The sequence below is a fragment of the Coregonus clupeaformis genome, chromosome 16 (genome assembly GCF_020615455.1).
Source record: "Coregonus clupeaformis isolate EN_2021a chromosome 16, ASM2061545v1, whole genome shotgun sequence".
In the NCBI taxonomy this organism is placed as follows: Eukaryota; Metazoa; Chordata; class Actinopteri; order Salmoniformes; family Salmonidae; genus Coregonus; species Coregonus clupeaformis.
The window spans coordinates 46,123,932-46,145,409 of NC_059207.1; the positions used below are offsets into that span (position 1 = coordinate 46,123,932).

Genomic DNA, 21,478 nt, shown 5'->3' on the forward strand with positions numbered 1-21,478 from the left:
AGGGAGACAGAAGGGGAGAGAGAGACAAAGGGGGAGAGAGAGACAGGGGGAGAGAGAGACAGAGGGGGAGAGATAATAGCTCTTTGTTTTAGAAAGTAGCTTTGTATGTTACTTGTTTTGTTTGTTTGTTTTTTGCTTTCATTATGTTGCTGCTCCGTACTGTAAATGGCCGCAGTTTAATTACGGTAATAAATGACCTCGCCCTGCAGTGTTGATAAGCGACAGGACCCCACCCCTCCTGCCTCCTGCCTCCCACCCCCATCCACCCAACTGTCACTCCCTCCGCAGATGCCATCCTCAGCCCACTGCACCACACACACACACACACACACCTACCTCAGCAGGTGTAGTGATGCATAGTGCCCTGACGAAGTGCGCTTAATAAGCTCCATTTAACCTCTCCTCCCCCTAATAACAGAAAGAGCAGACATTATTTACTGTTCTGCTCCATCCGCACTATAGAACCCTACTGTCTGCAGTATAGTACCCTTCCCTACCCTACCCTGCCATATCCTCCGGCTGATTTTAGCTGCATTGTCTCAGAGCTGTCTTTACGTCTGGCAGAGGAGAGGAGCTCCTGACTCTGATGGGCACTGTATCTGCATTCTGCAGGGACGGCTGGGCTCCATGAGGGTTGGGCTGAGCCCAGCTTCCCTACTTCAGTATTAGCAGTGGCAGACAGCGTCATGTCTCTCTCCTCTCTCTGAGGACAGGGAGGGCTGGCTGAATGGGGGAAGTGACAGTGGGATGTACATGGAACTGAGTTGTCAGCCATTCTGTTGGGTCTCATAGACTGTGAGGCGAAACATGAAGAGAGCACAGCTGTTTCCTCACTGGCTGGCTCTGAGGGAGAGAGAGGAGAGAGGGAGGGAGTGGTGAGAGAGAAAGAGAGGGAGGGGAGAGAGAGAAAAACAGAGAGACTGGGAGGGAGGGGAGAGGGAGAGAGAGAGAGAGGGAGCTCTCAACTGTGATGTGTGCTGATGTAGCTGCTGCTCTGGGTCAAACGCTGCCAGTGTTTTGTGTTCGTCTTTGTTTCGTCTTCCCAGTGCTCCTCTAAATTATTCACAGCCTGAGGATGTTCACTGTGAATACCCCCCCCCTCCTCTCCCCTCCTCCTTTCTCCTTCTCTCTCATCCCCCTCTCTCTCTCTGGGCAATTCCACGGTAACACATTTACTCTGATACTCTGATTTTTCACTTTAAAATGTATGGCAAACAAAAACCATTGATTTCAAAGTTTAACAAACCATACAACTCTATGCACAATGACTACTTTGAACAATTGACACAGTAAAAAAGAAATACAAAATTACTGGAAAAACTGCAGATGCATAGTTTGGTAACAGAATTATGGTAAACTCTCCCTCAGTTTTAATCTGTTACCAAACTTTGTATCTGCACAGTTCTTCTTGTAAAATGGTTTCTGTTTGGTATACATTTTAAAGGGTGACATTCCGTTACCATGGAATTGCCCCTCTCTCTGTGCTTTCTCACTGCTCTCTCTGCTCTCATCTCTCTCTCATCCCCCTCGCTCTCTTCTCTCTCCTTCTCCCTCTCTCTTCCCTGCTCCATCTCTCATGATAGCTTGTTTTGGAAAGATTAACAGAAATGTCCTTCTTGCGCTCAGGTTAATTCATCCCACACCCCTCCACCCCTCCCCTCCTACCCTTCATTACCGACTACATCTCTAACCCTCCTCCTTTCATCCCTCTTGCTTCTGTCTATCCCCCCCCTATCAGTTGACATACCTGAGGCAGACACCGCTTTTTAAGGAGGATAGAACCAGCTGTTAACATCTCTCTCTCGCTCTCTTTATTCTCTCTCTCTTTATTCTCTCTTTCAATCTCTCTCGTTCTTTCTCTATCTCCCTCAGTAGTGCTGTTCATTCTCTCCATAGCGGTCAGTAGTGCTGTGGAAAACAAGTGTCTGACCTTTCATTTTCTAAACAGTAGCCTAGTCTCCATGATGAGCACCTCAGCCAAGGGTGAGGAGAGTTTCTTATTCTGGGCACCACAGCGAAGACCAGACTTCTGCTCCATCTTCCTTAGACTACCCCCTAATGATTTCCAATGACTTTGTTCTTCTATTCTCTCAAAGTTCAGCGATAACCCAAGGGCAAGCCAAATCCTCTGGAAGTCGATGTCACTGATTAAATCTGTTGGCCAGCGGTTTCATCTCTACGACAGACAGACAGAACATGTAATAGGGGAGGGATTGGGCCTTACTGTATGTCCCAGAGCCCTATGGTCAAAAGTAGTGCACTATATAGGGAATAGGGTGTCATTTAGGATGCAGCGTTAGTGTGGGAGCTGCTGCTCTCAGCTGATCCCAGGGCAGGAGCTCACATGTTGTGTTTCTATTAGATTTGGGATTGGGATGAACCCTCTTGTTTTGCTGTAGATTAATGCTGTGTTAACTGGTTGTAGAGTAAGCTGAGTACAAAAGCCTGCAGACAGACAGGGGGTTGGAGATGAGCTATGCTGTCCTGGCCATCTGAGGAGAGAGGGAGAGTTGAATCCAGTCCCAGCCAGTGCCACAGGACACTCATTTGTAATTCTTTAGCTTGCCTATGACAGTTCTTGATCATTGCAGAGGAGAAAAGAGGGTGGGAGACGAGAGGGAAGGGATGGAGGAAAAGGAGGGGGTAGAATGGCCCCCTTTCGCAATTGCTGTCACCCAGCATGAATGCCCCTCTGGCCGAATGACAAGTCTAGCGTGAAACGCTTGGCTGCCCCCTGAAATTAGCAGTAGAGCCCCCCGTAGGCACATGCTTCTCTTGACCAGCGCACAGTGGGCTGCCGCAAGACTCTTTTCATTAATTATGTGCCTTCACAGCCCCTGACTCCCCCTCGCTCTCTCCCTAGCTCCTATTTATTTATTTCTCTCTCTCACTCACTCACTCTCCCTCCGTCTCTCCCTCCATCTCATCCTACCTCTGTCTCTCCCCCTGTGCGTATGCTGGAACTCAGTAAACAGCATCTGCAGTGCTAATCACAATGATGTCCAAGGGAGGGAGAGATACAGGGAAGTATGTGTGTGGTGTGTATGTATGTGTGTCTATTGCATGTACAGTTGAAGTCGGAAGTTTACATACATGTAAAACTTAGGTTAGTGTCATTAAAACTTGTTTTTCAACCACTCCACACATTTCTTGTTAACTAACTATAGTTTTGGCAAGTCGGTTAGGACATCTACTTTGTGCGTGACACAAGTAATTTTTCCAACAATTGTTTACAGACAGATTATTTCACTTATAATTCACTGTATCACAATTTCAGTGGGTCAGAAGTTTACATACACTAAGTTGACTGTGCCTTAAACAGCTTGGAAAATTCCAGAAAATGATGTCATGGCTTTAGAAGCTTCTGATATGCTAATTGACATCATTTGAGTCAATTGGAGGTGTACCTGTGGATATATTTCAAGGCCTACCTTCATACTCAGTGCCTCTTTGCTTGACATCATGGGAAAATCAAAAGAAATCAGCCACGACCTCAGAAAGAAAAATGTAAACCTCCACAAGTCTGGTTCATCCTTGGGAGCAATTTCCAAATGCCTGAATGTACCACGTTCATCTGTACAAACAATAGTACGCAAGTATAAACACCATGGGACCACGCAGCCGTCATACCGCTCAGGAAGGAGATGCGTTCTGTCTCCTAGAGATGAACTTACTTTGATTGGAAAAGTGCAAATCAATCCCAGAACAACAGCAAAGGACCTTGTGAAGATGCTGGAGGAAACAGGTACAAAAGTATCTATATCCACAGTAAAACGAGTCCTATATCGACATAACCTGAAAGGCCGCTCAGCAAGGAAGAAGCCACTGCTCCAAAACCTGCATAAAAAAGCCAGACTACGGTTTGCAACTGCACATGGGGACAAAGATCGTACTTTTTCGAGAAATGTCCTCTGGTCTGATGAAACAAAAATAGAACTGTTTGGCCATCACAAAGCACAGACCTCAATCCTATAGAAAATGTGTGGGCAGAACTGAAAAAGCGTGTGCAAGCAAGGAGGCCTACAAACCTGACTCCGTTACATCAGCTCTGTCAGGAGGAATGGGCCAAAATTCACCCAACTTATTGTGGGAAGCTTGTGGAAGGCTACCCGAAACATTTGACCCAAGTTAAACAATGTAAAGGCAATGCTACCAAATACTAATTGAGTGTATGTAAACTTCTGACCCACTGGGAATGTTATGAAATAAATAAAAGCGGAAATAAATCACTCTACTATTATTCTGACATTTCACATTCTTAAAAGAAAGTGGTGATCCTAACTAACTAAGACAGGGCATTTTTACTAGGATTAAATGTCAGGAATTGTGAAAAACTGAGTTTAAATGTATTTGGCTAAGGTGTATGTAAACTTCCGACTTCAACTGCATGTGTCTCTCTCCCCCTTTCTCTCTCAGAGAGAGAGAGAGAGAGAGAGAGAGAGAGAGAGAGAGAGAGAGAGAGAGAGAGAGAGAGAGAGAGAGAGAGAGTATAGAGCAATGCCCGGAGGCTCAATCTGTTCCTCACTGAGCTACATCAGTGTGAGAGACGGGCCTCAGGGAAGCCTCCACTCACTCCATCAAACTGTCAGGTAGCCAGCGGAGCCGAGCTGAGAAGGGAGACTCTCAGCTGCCCTCAGGGCCAGTTCAAGTCAACATCCCATTTCCTTCCTTCCTCTGCTAATTTCTCCTACACCGACTTACATTTCCAGTGCCTGCTTTCTGCTCCTTCTACAGCTCTGCGGTGGGGGCCAGGAGCCATGACAAAACAGAGGGAGGCCAGGGGTTACATGCGTGGGTGGGTGTGTGTCTCTTGACAGGGAGGTGGTTGCCGCTGGTGGTGGTTGTGGAGTTATCTGGAAGCTGCGAGGGAGAGAGAGGAGAGGGTCAGGGGAGAAAACAGAAAGCCAAGTGGAGCTAAATGAAAGATGAGCTGCTAAAATGGACACTGTAAATCAGTATTTTTCTCTTTCTCGATCTCGCCTCCCTCTCTCTCTATTTCCCCCTTCTTTTTCTGTCCAATTCTCTCTAACTCCCCTACCGCCTCCGGTTTTTTTCTCTCTCCTAGGGCTGTTGCGTATTCATAATATGGTTGTGTATTCCCAGTCCCTTTTCTGCTGGCTTTTTGGCAGCTTGTTTTTTTCTCTCATGAATAAATGCTCCCCAATCTCTCTCCTATCAGTCCCATTAGAGTCTGCTCCTCTCCTCTCCCTGCCAGAGCCAGACTACTGTGAGAGCCTGCCAACACCCCCTCAGGCCCCCTCCCCTAGCGAGTGCTGAAAGCAAAGGCTGAGGGATTTCTAGTTGGAAGGCACAACCCACTGGGAACAGACGTCAATTCAACGTCTATTCCACGTTGGTTCAACATAATTTCATTGAAATGACGTGGAAACAACGTTGATTCAACCAGTGTGTGCCCAGCGGGAAGGCAGTCCTTTAATTTAAATGGGGACTCTCCCCCTCCGTTTCCCTGCCTCCTGCCTGTCTTTTGACCACATGCTCTGCACTGCTCTGGAAGCAGTGGTGGAAAAAGTACCCAATTGTCATACTTGAGTAAAAGTAAAGATTCCTTAATAGAAAAAGGACTCAAGTAAAAGTCACCCAGTAAAATACTACTTGAGTAAAGGTCTAAAGGCATTTGGTTTTAAATATACTTAAGTATCAAAAGTAAATGGTCCTCTGTAGCTCAGCTGGTAGAGCACGGCGCTTGTAACGCCAAGGTAGTGGGTTTGATCCCCGGGACCACCCATACACAAAAAAAAATGTATGCACGCATGACTGTAAGTCGCTTTGGATAAAAGCGTCTGCTAAATGGCATATTATTATTATTATATTATAAATGTAATTGCTAAAATATACTTAAGTATCAAAAGTAAAAGTATAAATCTTTTCAAATTCCTTATATAATGCAAACTAGGCGGCATCATTTTCTACTTTTTTAAATTTACGGATAGTCAGGGGCATGCTCCAACACTCAGACATCATTTACAAATTAAGCATGTGTTTAGTGAGTCTGCCAGATCAGAGGCAGTAAGGATGACCAGGGATGTTCTCTTGATAAGTGTGTGAATTAGACAATTTTTCTGTCATGCTAACCATTCAAAATGTAATGAGTACTTTTGGGTGTCAGGGAAAATGTATGGAGTAAAAAGTACATTATTTTCTTTAGGAATGTAGTGGAGTAAAAGTAATAGTCAAAAATATAAATAGTAAAGTACAGATACCCCAAAAAACTACTTAAGTAGTACTTTCAAGTATTTTTACTTAAGTACTTTACACCACTGTCTGGAAGTGAAGTGAAGCGCTGTGTGTGAATTAGAAAAATGTTCTGTCCTGCTAACCATTCAAAATGTCATGAGTACTTTTGGGTGTCAGGGAAAATGTATGGAGTAAAAAGTAAATAATAATTTTCTTTAGGAATGTAGTGGAGTAAAAGTTGTCAAAAATATAAATAGTAAAGTAATGTAGAGATACCCCAAAAAACTACTTAAGTAGTACTTTCAAGTATTTTTACTTAAGTGCTTTACACCACTGTCTGGAAGTGAAGTGAAGCGCTGGGCTGGCTGTTCCTGAAGGAGGCTGTTTGCACGGGGTCTGGGTTTTGTAAAGCCGTGCTTGGCTTGGCCTGGCAGGGTTGGGGGTCAGGCCTATATCTTTCCTCACTCTGGTTGATTTACATGTCCTGTTATTCAGCTCCCTGAAGTGTGTCAGCTCCTCAGCTCCTCCCAGGGAAGGAACCCTTTTTTACTCCCCAGACCTCAGTCTGACCCCTGGTAATCACTTGGGGCCTCATTTATAACTGTTGCGTAAATTTCACACAAAAAATATGTGTGTCCGCCAATTCTGAAAAGACTGCGCACGTACAAAAAATTGACATTTAGAAACTTGGCGCGGGGCATACATACGCATGTTTCCCGTTATAAATCAGACCTGTCGTAAAACTGCCAGGAAAACCTTTTATGGTGACAATAACGCCCTTTATTTTCTGTATCATTTGGAACTATTGGGATTAGGCCACAGCATGCAAAAGACTAATTGTTGTTCAATATTTAGCTTATCAATAGATTATTGGGTTTCTATGCCCTGCCTTGGTATAGGCTCTGAGATTAAATAGGCAATGATGTTGCACTCCTATCACATACCAATACTGTAGCCTACTCATACTGTCAAATATTTTACATAAACTACCAGTCTATTTACTTTGTTGGCAGAATGTTTTCATCTTTAGCAGTAATTTATGCTGTTTCTGGAAATGGACTGTCAGTTTCTGAAAGAGAAAACAAATGTTAAATTTGACTGTATATGGTATTATAAACCGCACTGCCAATGATATTGCTAAACTTGAAATACATATAGCCTCCTGTATCTATTTACTAGACTACTAGGTCCAATTAAATGAGAGATGCACATGGCTCCTTCGGGAATATGAACACATCACGGCCAGAAAAGGTGAGAAATTTATTCTGCAATGGTTATGAAAATAAAATAAAATAAAAAAGATTCCTATGTCTAATTAATTTCAATTCTAAAAATAAAACACAGATTTTCCCTCTTCTCACTAACGGCAAATGGCTGCATTCTTGTTAATATGTTTTCTTGTTTTTTGTTTTTTATGAATAAGCTTTTCCTCATATCCCCTATTTGCACAAAATACTTTGACCTACTTGCCAGCTGGCATACAATATTTTAACCACTAGCAGGTGTGTGTACGCACGGTCTAAAGTTTACGGGAGGTGAGCACATTCTCAAGTCAAGTAAAATTATTATAAATGCCAACTTTTGCGTGGTGCACACACATTTTGGGGTATATTTTGTACGTACACACGGTTTATAAATGAGGCCCCTGACTTCCCATGCAGCCCCCAGGCAAGGTCAAGGGTCAAATGGCTGTATGGATCTGAGCCTTTGGTCAAATCAGAGTGCAGGACTCGTATGCAGGTGCCAGGAGATCTTTTTATTTTGTTTTCTCAAAGGTTAAGAAGGTTTAGTGGTGGTGTCACTGGTAGTCGAATTGTGTAAACGGTAAAGTCCAGTGTTAGAGACCATGAGCTCTGTGGTGCCAGTAAGCTATTTTATTTACAGTGGGAAAACATAACGTAACCACTGGCCTCCCTCTATTGAAAACTTAGCATTTTTGTTTTCGCTCTATCTTTGGTTTACAGCAAACCCAAGGCATTGTGCGCTCTTCCGTAGCGCGCCCAGAAGAGAGGTTTATTTGTTGAATTTTCCCCTTGTTTGTCACACAATCAGAATAATTTCAGCGTTGTCTCAACCTCTCCCACCCCCCAGCCTCTCCGATGACTCATCATGATGTTTCTCCCATGGATGGTGTCGGGACTGAAAGGGGGCTGAAAATACAGGAGCATGCAAAAAACATCAGCCCCATGAATGATGGATGTGTGAGTCCTGTTAGAAGAAGTGCTTAACACTGGTGCCATGCTCTGTGCTGCAATAGAGACTTCCAGGGCTACTGCTAACAACATGCCTGCCTGGTGGTTGGTGGTCCTGGGGCCCTAGGAGTGGCGGCAGTGGCAGGGTACCCCAGCAGGGCCAAAATCTGCCTCCTAAATGGCACCCTATTGGGCGATTCCACGGAAACGGGAGCGTAAAATATTTTGGGGATCTCAGATTGTTCTGGCAATTCTTAGAAACTTAATTGAGAGGAAGGATGTTTGACATGCTTTTTACATTTGTATCACAAACAATTTTTTTGAAAATCATGACCTGATCTGTGAACCGTACATGATACAGACAACACCTTGGTGTCATTATACTCCTTATAGTGTGCTTTAACATATGGAGCATGTCCAGATTCTGAAATACACATTTTCACATTCATCTATTCAACATGAAAAAATGTATATGAATATCTCAAAACAACCCTTTTGGATTTTTCTTATTTTTAGACATATTGTTTGGAACAATATACTCTTCAAACTCATCTAATTTCCAGAATGGGCTCTCTGGTACTTTTAATGATATGACCCATTTTATACATAGAAATTGACATTATATGTCATTAAGCAATCATAGCCCTCCTTTAGGATTGCATATTCACCAGCAGAAGGAATTCCCTTTGATTCCATTTACCATCCACTGTGTTGGTGGTGCTCATAATCCGAACTTCAGAATTAGCAGAGAGCGCACTCTGGACATTTGATGTACTTGTAGATTATATTGTTCCAAACAATATGTCTTAAACTGAACAAAATCAAAAAGGATTGTTTTAAAATATTAATATTTTTAATGTTGAATAAATGTATTAGAAAATGTGTATTTCAGAATCTAGACATATTCCATATGTTCGAGCACACTCTAAGGAGTACAATGACACCAATATGTTGTCTGTATCATGTACGGATCATAAGGTCTTACAGGAGGCATGTATAGGTCTAAAAAGGGCCTAAACTGGCCACTTTAATCATGATTTTCAACAACAACAAAAAAAGGTTTGCGATAAGAATGTAAAAAGCATGTCAAACATCCTTCCTCTCAATGAAGTTTATATGTGAAACTTGCCAGAACAATCTGAGATATCAAAAATATTTTCCGCTTCGGTGCCGTTTGGGACACACCCAATATCACATACCTCATCTCTGGAGCCACAGGAGGGAAATTGAGGTGGAGGAAATTGTGGCTGTTTCATGGGTAAAGCTACCATTAGATCCCTGTGTATCTGGATGGGCCATAAGGCCTGCAGAGAGTGCTTCTGAGGTCTCACACAGTATGGAATTTGTGCTTTTCACCACGCTCGCCAATAATAAACCAAGATTGCCATTTAGGACTGAGGAGATCGGTCCCTGGACTCTGACAACATGAAGATGCCCAACTATCTCACCCTTTAGGCTTTGTCAATAGTGAATATGAGGTCTAATCATATCTGTGGGTGGTGGTATTTCTGAGACTATTTTATTTGGCTGAGGCACAAATATGAATAGTTTCAGTATAATGTCACAGTTGAATTTTTGGAGCACAAGCTGGCAGTGAAATGTATGCGCCACAAGCCTCCGTTCTTTTTTTGCATCCTTGTGGATATCTCACAGCCAGGATGACCCCAATCAGTATTCAAGCAGACAGCCCCGACAGACATTGACGCTGCGGCAGTATTTATGTAGCCGGAAAGGTTTCTCCCTCTTTCTACGAGGCAAATTCATCGCAAGTCTCCTCAGAATGTGACAGGTGGAACTGTGTGATTAATTTGGGCAGTCGTTTTTAATGCGCTCCGGGATGCGCAGCGCTTATTATCTTCCCCCACACGTCTATTACAAAATTTCCTGAAGCATCATCCCGGTCTCCTCTCTCCCTCCTCAGCCCTGCTGCCTCATTGCAGGTCTGAGATATCGGGTCGTCTTGGAGCTAGCCTAGCACTGAGACCCGGCGCGGGTCAAGTCTGCACTCTGTCTAAATAAATCTCCTGCTCCTAAAGTGTTGAAAGCTGTGTAAATGTCAAAACCATCCGTCTGAGGTGTGGAGGGGAGGAGAGGGAAGGGGGTGGACAGGGAGTCTGAGCCATCCGGTGAAGCTATTCCCTGGTTTCCTCTCGCTGCGGCTGCGTTTGCCAGGTGCAGATGTTGCTCCTCGCTCCGCCTGCATCTGAACCAGTAGCCAGGTTTCTCAAATGTTTTTCTTTTTTGGTGGGGGTTGTTTTTGAATATCCATGAGAGGGTGGACCCGCTGGGGCTCCTGTCAGGGAACTTTGTGAGCAACATATCTCTCGGTTTTTAACAACGTCCCCTCTGACTGGCCTGGCCTGCCGTCCTGCTGTTGGTTAGGGGAGGTTGGTGTGTTTGTGGTTTTCCATTTTTACCATTTGGCTGATGTGTTCCCCCTCCTCGCTTGGCCCTAGCTGACTGCCAGAGCACAGAGGATCTCTTCTCAGTTGAACAGCGAGGGAACCCTGTTGTACAGGATGGCATTGGCCTAATGCAGCCCCCACTGTAGCCCTTTCCCACATAGGCCCAATGTAGACCTAACATAGACTCAGCATAGACCTATAATACTATGTAGTTAGCTATAATGGCGCCGGAGGAGATGGCTGCCGTTTTTCGGGCTCCTAACCAATTGTGCTATTATGTGTGTTTTTTCGCATTATTTGTAACTTCTTTTGTACATAATGTTTCTGCCACTGTCTCTTACGGCCGAAAAGAGCTTCTGGATATCTGGACAGCGATTACTCACCTCGTACTGTCGGACGCAAAGGATTTACTTCAGACACCCGACAAGGCCCAAATTCCCGTCATTCGCTGGAGATATCGGGGACGTAGGTCGGGGTGCCTTGTAAGGATCCGACGGCGAGTGGGTAATCTGCCTCTTCCATCAGTCCTATTAGCCAACGTACAATCATTGAATAACAAAATTGACTAGCTACGATCACAAATATCCTACCTACAGGACATTAAAAACTGTAATATCTTATGTTTCACCGAGTCGTGGCTGAACGACGATATGGATAACATACAGTTGCGGGGGTTTACGCTGCATTGGCAAGATAGAACAAGACAAGGGGTGGCAGTCTGTGTATATTTGTAAACAACAGCTGGTGCACGAAATCTAATATTAAGGAAGTCTCTAGGTTTTGCCCACCTGAGGTAGAGTATCTCATGATAAGCTGTAGACCACGCTATTTACCAAGAGAGTTTTCATCTATATTTTTCGTAGCTGTCTATTTAGAACCACAAACCGATGCTGGCATTAAGACCGCACTCAATGAGCTGTATAAGGCCATAAGCAAACAGGAAAACGCTCATAGAGAGTGGCCTAGTGGCCGGGGACTTTAATGCAGGGAAACTTAAATCTGTTTTACCTCATTTCTACCAGCATGTTAAATTTGCAACCAGAGGGAAAAAAACTCTAGACCACCTTTACTCCACACACAGAGACGCGTACAAAGCTCTCCCACGCCCTCCATTTGGCAAATTTGACCATAATTCTATCCTCCTGATTCCTGCTTACAAGCAAAAACTAAAGCAGGAAGCACCAGTGACTCTGTCAATAAAGAAGTGGTCAGATGACGCAGATGCTAAGCTACAGGACTGTTTTGCTAGCACAGACTGGAATATGTTCCGGGATTCTTCCGATGGCATTGAGGAGTACACCACATCAGTCACTGGCTTCATCAATAAGTGTATCGATGACGTCGTCCCCACAGTGACCGTACATACATACCCCAACCAGAAGCCATGGATTACAGGCAACATCCGCACTGAGCTAAAGGGTAGAGCTGCCGCTTTTAAGGAGCGGGACTCTAACCCGGACGCTTATAAGAAATCCCGCTATGCCCTCCGACGAACCATCAAACATGCAAAGTGTCAATACAGGACTAAGATTGAATCGTACTACACCGGCTCCGACGCTCGTCGGATGTGTCAGGACTTGCAAACTATTACAGACTACAAAGGGAAGCACAGCCGCGAGCTGCCCAGTGACACGAGCCTACCAGACGAGCTAAATCACTTCTATGCTCGCTTTGAGGCAAGCAACACTGAAGCATGCATGAGAGCATCAGCTGTTCCGGACGACTGTGTGATCACGCTCTCCGTAGCCAATGTGAGTAAGAACTTAAAACAGGTCAACATTCACAAGGCCGCAGGGCCAGACGGATTACCAGGACGTGTACTCAGAGCATGCGCTGACCAACTTGCACGTGTCTTCACTGACATTTTCAACCTGTCCCTGACTGAGTCTGCAATACCAACATGTTTCAAGCAGACTACCATAGTCCCTGTGCCCAAGAACACTAAGGTAACCTGCCTAAATGACTACCGACCCATAACACTCACGTCTGTAGCCATGAAGTGCTTTGAAAGGCTGGTCATGGCTCACATCAACACCATTATCCCAAAAACCCTAGACCCACTCCAATTTGCATACCATCCCAACAGATCCACAGATGATGCAATCTCTATTGCACTCCACACTGCCCTTTCCCACCTGGACAAGAGGAACACCTATGTGAGAATGCTATTCATTGACTACAGCTCAGCATTCAACACCATAGTGCCCTCAAAGCTTATCACTTAGCTAAGGACCCTGGGACTAAACACCTCCCTCTGCAACTGGATCCTGGACTTCCTGACGGGCCGCCCCCAGGTGGTAAGGGTAGGTAACAACACATCTGCCACGCTGATCCTCAACACAATTGTCAAAGATTCCAGTCACCCTAGTCATAGACTGTTCTCTCTGCTACTGCACGGCAAGCGGTACCGGAGCTCCTAGTCTAGGTCCAAAAGGCTTCTTAACAGCTTCTACTCCCGAGCCATAAGACTCCTGAACAGCTAATCAAATGGCTACCCGGAATATTTGCATTGTCCCCCAACCCCTCTTTTGCGCTGCTGCTACTCTGTTTATTATTTATGCATAGTCACTTTAACTCTACCCACATGTACATATTACCTCAATTACCTCGACTAACCGGTGCCACCGCACATTGACTCTGTACCGGTACCCCCTGTATATTTCCTCGCTACTGTTATTTTTACTGTTATTTTACTGGTTTTATTTTTTACTTATCTATTGTTTACTTAACACATATTTTTCTTAAAACTGCATTGTTGGTTAAGGGCTTGTAAGTAAGCATTTCACTGTAAGGCCTACACCTGTTGTATTCGGCACGTGACAAATACAATTTGATTGGATTTGAGTTATAGCCTGGACCGATCATAACCAAGCACAGCCCTGACAGACCCCCTCCATCTCCTCTGCAGCCACCTCCATGTCCCCTCTATCTGTTTAGTGCTGTTGTTTTTTGTCACTTTTCACTTGCAACTCCTACCCTGCTGAGAACAACCCCATCCTTCTTCTAGTCCTCTATTTACACTCTGCTGCAGGAGATGTCTCTTAAAGAGTTTGGTGAGGGGGGATGAGAGCCCTGCTGTGCTATTTTGATATTATTTTTCCTTCTCCTCCTTCTTCTCCTCCTCCTCTGTGGCTTCCTTATCCTCTGCTCTCATCCTCATCCTCAGTAAGACCAGCCTGCAGGTCTGTGCTTGGGGAATTCAGCTGCAGCCAGAATCCTCCTGTTCCTCTCAACCGCCCATGCAGGGTTTCAGCCCGGCCCCAATAACAGAGGGAACTAGCGTCACTGTATGAGCCGCCCGGCAGCAGCAGGCAGCCGTCGTGGTGCATACTAAGAACACATTTATCCCAGTTCCCTGGGTATGATCTCAAACCAGGATCCATTTAATTCCAGGCACATTGTCAACAGGCATATGAAGGAGAAATTCTGCCGTTTTTTTGAATGTGGTGATTTTGTTTTACAAACGACTAAGTGGTGAGAGAGAGACAAATGCTGCTTGATTACAGGTTGTGTTGAGTCAGTAACAGGCTCATCTGGGTAGAAATGTGTGACAATCAATTTGCAGAGAACTCCCAGTGCTGAATGGGAAGTTGATTGACAGGGAGCCTAAGCCACTTCCAGTTTCTTTAATACCTTGTACCTATAATGCCTTTTGACAAGTAAAGCCCTGAAATTAGGGTTTGCAAACATTCCCTGGAGAATTAAGGGACAGACAGCAAACAGGCTTTTTTTTCTCTAATCCTGAACTCACACACATAGACACATGCACACACACACACACACACACAAACATACACATGCGCACAACTGATGGTACACAATGGAACATTGCTTTGTTCCAAACAGGCTTTGTGTTGTAAAAGCCATTTCAAAGTCAGGACCATTTGATTATCCTCTCTCTCTCTCTCTCTCTCTCTCATTCACTGCCTCAGAATACCATCGTTAATGATCAGTTATAGAAAGGAAATCAAAGCATTAATAAGTCTATTCTCTCTTTTTCATTGATCTGACCTCCAGTCTAAATGTTTCGACTCCCTTCCTTCTGTAAGAATGGCTCAATATGGGAGGTTAGGACTTCAGCATGGCCTTAAGATGTTACATAGACAGATATAACACACACACACACACACACACACACACACACACACACACACAGTCACTCATGTTGAGCCACAGAATCTCTTGACTTACCACTCTCCCCAGTCAGAAGAAGTCATTTGTCATTCACCCACAGAATGGGAGGATTCGAGGGCAGGAGAGTAGCTCTCTGGAGAGATCCTTGCCTCTGGACTGTAGCAGACCTGGGTTCAAATACTATTTGAAATCATTTCAAATACTTAAGCTGGGCTTGATTGAGTTTTTCAGGTGCAATAGAACAAATAGAATAGTCACAAAAGTGCAAACGCTGCCCCATCCTGCACTCCAGGCAGACTAAAGCAAATGCTAACCGTTTTTGAAAGATTTCGATTAGTATTTGAACCCAGGTCTGATCTGTAGTGCTGATTGCTACTTGTTACTTAATTATACATTTGGACCCACCACGCTACAACACAAAGGACCGCTGTGCCTCCTTTGACCCAACGTCTCCCTTTGTGCCGGAGCTCTGAAAAGCAGTTAAACAAAATAAAGAGGGGCACTTAAATATGTTGCCACAGAAACTTAATTGACAGATTGAAGCCAGGCAGGCAGTTTTTCAGGGGGCCTTCTCTTCTTCTCTTCTCTATGGCTCTTTGCTTGAATAGCTTTTCTCTTTTCTCCCTGACTCCCCCACTGTGAGGTCCAGGAGGTCTGACCAACTGGTCCACTCCTGTTTCCACAACTTCACTTCCCATTGTAGTGAGAGAGGAGCGACCTGGAGGAGCATTTATTCACTATTAACACCTAATGAACGTGAGAAACAGAAGTAGAGATGAAATGAGGTCAGCTTTTGTGCCTTGTAAAGGAATGCTAGCCTTGCAGGAGACAAGTGGTTATATACGTTGTGGTCATAATTGCACATTTGCATTTAAAAATTTTTTTGTCCATTTTACTACCAAATGTGAAATACATTCATGTTAACATACTAATGGAGAATTTTGGTTATAGGATATTATGATCTGATGATGTGTGGAAAGCACAATGATGAATTCACATCCTAATCAAAAGAGTGAAGGACACGTTTCTGTTGAATGCAAAATGGACACTGGACAACTCATGCTCGCTATACTTATATTTGTTTTCCACTTTTTTTAAACTATTGTATTTGCACAGGAAACTCAAGAATAGCGTTATTGTATTGTATTGTGTACTGCTATAGAACCTTGAAAACTCTCAAACGCGACACTTTCTCTCCCTTCATCTACCCTCATTTGTGTTGAAAGCTGTCACTGAACGAGAAGTCGCACATAAAAATAACAACTGCACTGATTATGAGGTTGGTGGTGGTGGGGGGATAAAATGAATAATTCCTTATGTTTCCCCTTTCTCTTCCCTTGCAGTGTGACAGCGAGAGTGACGTTGATGACAAGGTAAGACTTTCTTCTGTTTATTTTTCCCCACCACATCAAGTGTACTTGAGGAGTTGTGAATAACAAATGTTGAGTTCCTGACTGGAGAAGAAGAAACATCCTTCTGTTAAAGTGAGAGGAGATGAGGAGGAGTTATAACAGACAGACAATGCTACTAGTCCCACTACTGTTGAGCATTTGCATCCTACAGATAAGTAACAGAAAGAAAGAAACTGACAAGGAAAACATACAGGTAACTGCCAAAATAAAGGAAACAGCAACATAGTGTCTTTATAGGGCATTGGGCCACCACGAGCCAGATCAGATTCAATCAATTCAAATGAAATGTTATTTGTCACATGCTTTGTAAACAACAGTTGTGGACTGTCAGTGAAATGCTTACTTACGGGCCCATTCCAACAATGCAGAAAAAAAGAAAATAGAGAAATAATAGAAAAGTAAAACACTTAATAATGAAAGTAATAACAGATACAAAATGAGTTACGATAACATGGCTATATACAAGGGGTATCAGTACCAAGTCAATGTGCAGGGTTGCAAGTTAATTGAGGTAGATATGTACATTAGGGCTGACCCCATTTAGTCGACTGGTCAATTGATTGGTCGATAGGCTGTTGTTCGACCGAGATTTCTTTAGTTGAGCATATAGCAAAAAAATATATGTTTAATCATGGTGTACAAGACACCTGTCTGATTCGCGCCTGTGGACTAATCCATTGTGGAGACACTATGGGAATGGCACAGTCCATTATTTATTTATTTATTATTTATTTTTTGTCATTTAGCAGACACTCTTATCCAGAGCGACTTACAGGAGCAATTAGGGTTAAGTGCCTTGCTCAAGGGCACATCGACAGATTTTTCACCTAGTCGGCTCGGGGATTTGAACCAGCGACCTTTCGGTTACTGGCACAACGCTCTTAACCACTAAGCTACCTGCCGCCGTCCATCACTTTAAGACATGTGCTACTGAAATTGTATATGGTTATATTACATGCCTTAATTGTCTAAGAATAGTGAGGAGAGAGGAAACCCCAAGTTATTTAGGTCTATAATCAACAGCCTAACTGTTAAATGTGCCTGGCTTTATAAATAATCTATATATATCTACAGAAATAAGACAGATCCTGCTTGTGTTGCCTGTTTGAGTGTTTGTTTAATAGCCTACTGATTCCGTGAGCACCAAGTGTCAAGTAACCACATCGTCTGATAAACTATTTCCCAAATCCGGCTGTTTTTAATCTTTGCTATGCTGTAATAAAGGCTTTACACTTTTTTTTCGTTAGAACAGCCTCTCTGGGATTACTTATAATTTATTTAGTGTTGTTTACACTGTTCCAAAGAACAATTATATTTATATTAATTATATATAATAACCCTACTTTTTCTTGATCTCCTTATTGTTATATTTACTATTATTATTATGATCATCATTATAATAAGTAATGTAATTGTCATTAGTAGGCTTAGTATAGCAGCCTTGTATAGCCACCATCGAGCTGAAGGCATAAGAGCACATCCTGTTTAGACTTAATACCGTAACTTAGGCCTAAATTTCAAAACGTATATAGGCTACTGTATCAATCATTCATGCGTTCGTGTCATCACACCATACGAGTCATTCATGATTTCAAATGCAATCAAGCATTTTAGTTTTAAATAACAAAGCGACCCTTGAAAATTTAGCATAAACAATAAATAAACTGTTCCATGTCGGCAATTGCAATCACGAATGCATGCAACTGTTTTTAGTCTTTACTGTAATAAAGGCTTCCACCAGCTCAATGCAAATAGTTGATTTGATTAAAACACATAGGATGTGTCTATATATTAAAAAATACACATTTAAAAATGGTCGAAAGAACAGACGACTCTCGGTCGACCAGGATTTTTTTTTGTCGGGGACAGCCCTAATGTACATACAGTCTAACTAGGCATAAAGTGACAGATAGTAAACAGTAGCAGCAGTGTATGTGATGAGTCAAAAAGGTTAGTGCAAAAAGGGTAAATGCAGATAGTCCGGGTAGCTATTTGGTTAACGATTTATAGTGCCTTCACACCCCTTGACTTTCTCCACATTGTTGTGTTACAGCCTGAAGATTTTGTGTCACTGGCCTACACACAATACCCTATAATGTCAAAGGTCAATTATGTTTTTCGAAATGTTTACTAATTAATACAAAATGAAAAGCTGAAATGTCTTGAGTCAATAAGTATTCAACCCCTTTGTTATGGCAAGCCTAAATAAGTTCAGGAGTAAAAATGTGCTTAACAAGTCACATAGTAAGTTGCATGGACTCACTCTGTGTGCAATAATAGTGTTTAACATGATTTTTGAATGACTACCTCATCTCTGTACCCCACACATACAATTATCTGTCAGGTCCCTCAGTCGAGGAGTGACTTTCAAACACGGATTCAACCACAAAGACCAGGGAGGTTTTCCAATGCCTTGCAAAGAAGGAAACCTATTGTTAGATGGGTAGACACAACAAAAAACAGACATTGAATATCCCTTTGAGCATGGTGTATCAATACACCCAGTCGCTACAAAGATACAGGCGTCCTTCCTAACTCAGTTGCTGGAGAGGAAGGGAACTGCTCAGGGATTTCACAATGAGGCCAATGGTGACTTTAAAACAGTTACAGAGTTAAATGGCTGTGATAGGAGAAAACTGAGGATAGATCAACAACATTGTAGTTACTCCACAATACTAACCTAAATGACAGAGTAAAAAGAAGGAAGCCTGTACAGAATACAAATATTCTAAAACATACATCCTGTTTGCAATAAGGCACTAAAGTAAAACTGCCAAAAAACACATCACTGAGTACCACTCTTCATATTTTCAAGCATGGTGGTGGGTGCATCATGTTATGGGTATGTTTGTTATCGGCAGGGACTAGGGACTTTTATAGGATCAAAATAAAATTATAGAGCTAAGCACAGTGTGACGAGTACTGATATACGAAGAGGCAGGACGTAGACGCAGGAATTAACAAGGTCAAGGTTTACTTAATAATGAGAAAGATGATTTCAAAGAGAGAGTAAACAATACGCCGCAGGACATCGCCGGCCAGGAGGACGACCCCGAGGACGAGGAGTGGGCAGGTCAGGGCGGCAACAGTAGAAGTCCCGAATTAGGTTGGGGTCCAGAACGTCCCCAGCCGGAACCCAGCTCCTCTCCTCAGGACCATACCCCTCCCAGTCCACCAGGTAATGGAGCCGTCCCCCACAGAACCTGGAGTCCAGCAGGTCCCTCACCGCATATGCCGGACTCCCGTCAATGTCCTTCGCCCCAGTCTGAGGTCCTGAGCGCTCTGGAGCAGGTTTTCATCAAGGATCTTTCTGTACTTTGCTCCGTTCATCTTTCCCTCGACCCTGACTAGTCTCCCAGTCCCTGCCGCTGAAAAACATCCCCACAGCATGATGCTGCCACCACCATGTTTCACTGTAGGGATGGTGCCAGGTTTCCTCCAGACGTGACGCTTGGCATTCAGGCCAAAGAGTTCAATCTTGGTTTCATCAGACCAGAGAATCTTGTTTCTCATGGTCTGAGATTCTTTAGGTGATTTTTGGCAAACTCCAAGCGGGCTGTCATGTGCCTTTTACTGAGGAGTGGCTTCCGTCTGGCCACTCTACCATAAAGGCCTGATTGGTGGAGTGCTGCAGAGATGGTTGTCCTTCTGGAAGGTTCTCCCATCTCCACAGAGGAACTCTAGAGCTCTATCAGAGTGACCATCGGCTTCTTGGTCACCTCCCTGACCAAGGACCTTCTCCCCCGATTGCTCAGTTTGGCCGGGCGGCCAGCTCTAGGAAGAGTCTTGGTGGTTCCAAACTTCACCCATTTAAGAATGATGGAGGCCACTGTGTTCTTGGGGACCTTCAATGCTGCAGAAATGTTTTGGTACCCTTCCCCAGATCTGTGCCTCGACACAATCCTGTCTCGGCGCTCTAGGGACAATTCCTTCGACCTCATGGCTTGGTTTTTGCTCTGACATGCACTGTCAACTGTGGGACCTTATATAGACAGGTGTGTGCCTTTCCAAATCATGTCCAATCAATTGAATTTACCACAGGTGGACTCCAATCAAGTTGTAGAAACATCTCAAGGATGATCAATGGAAACAGGATTCACCTGAGCTCAATTGCGAGTCTCATAGCAAAAGGGGCTTATGTAAATAAGGTATTTCTGTTTTTAATTTTTTATACATTTGCAAAACTTTCTAAAAACCTGTTTTCGCTTTGTCAGTATGCAATATTGTGTGTAGATTGCTGAGGACATTTTTTTATTTAATACATTTTAGAAAAGGCTGTAACGTAACAAAATGTGGAAAAGTCTAGGGCTCTGAATACTTTCCGAAGGCACTGTATACATATGAAATGTATAATTATGAAATGAGTAAAACAGTATGTAAACATTATTAAAGTGACCAGTGTTCCAATAGAGAGTGCAATAGAGATTGCGTCATCTGTGGATCTGTTGGGGCGGTATGCAAATTGAGTGGGTCCAGGATGTCTGGGATGATGGTGTTGATGTGAGCCATGACCAGACTTTCAAAGCATTTCATGGCTACATCTGTGAATGTTATGGGGCAATAGTCATTTAGACAGGTTACCTTGGTGTTCTTGGGCACAGGGACTCTGGTAGTCTGGTTGAAACGTAGGTATTACAGACTGGGTCAGGGAGAGGTTGAAAATGCCAGAGAAGACACTTGCCAGATGGTTAGCGCATGCTCTGAGTACACGTCCTGGTAATCAGTCTGGCCCTGTGGCCTTGTGAATGTTAACCTGTCTTACTCACATCGGTCTTACACCGAGAGCGTGATCACACGGTCTTCCAGAAAAGCTGGTGCTCTCACACATGGTTCATTGTTGCTTGCCTTGAAGCACTCCTCTTCAATGGCTGTGCGAAGTTGCTGGATATTGGCAGGAACTGGAACACGCTGTCATACACGTAGATACAGAGCATCCCACACTTGCTCAATGGGTGACATGTCTGGTGAGTATACAGGCCATGGAAGAACTGGGACATTTTCAGCATCCAGGAATTGTGTACAGATCCTTGCGACATAGGGCCGTGAATTTTCATGCTGAAACATGAGATGATGCTGGTGGATGAATGGCACAATAATGGGCCTCAGGATCTCATCACGGTATCTCTTTGCATTCAAATTG

At 43.6% G+C, this 21,478-nt stretch overlaps 1 protein-coding gene across 8 annotated transcripts in view; it reads left to right on the plus strand.

The window, feature by feature from the left end:
- The window catches only part of LOC121585002 (autism susceptibility gene 2 protein-like), a 399,498-nt gene that overhangs the window by 244,944 nt on the left and 133,076 nt on the right, over positions 1-21,478 (plus strand). For all 8 annotated transcript variants that reach the window (XM_045225745.1, XM_041901300.2, XM_045225746.1 and 5 more), the window contains one exon: positions 16,270-16,299. In XM_045225745.1, the coding sequence (XP_045081680.1) occupies positions 16,270-16,299 (30 nt within the window). The remainder of the gene's footprint in view (positions 1-16,269; positions 16,300-21,478) is intronic.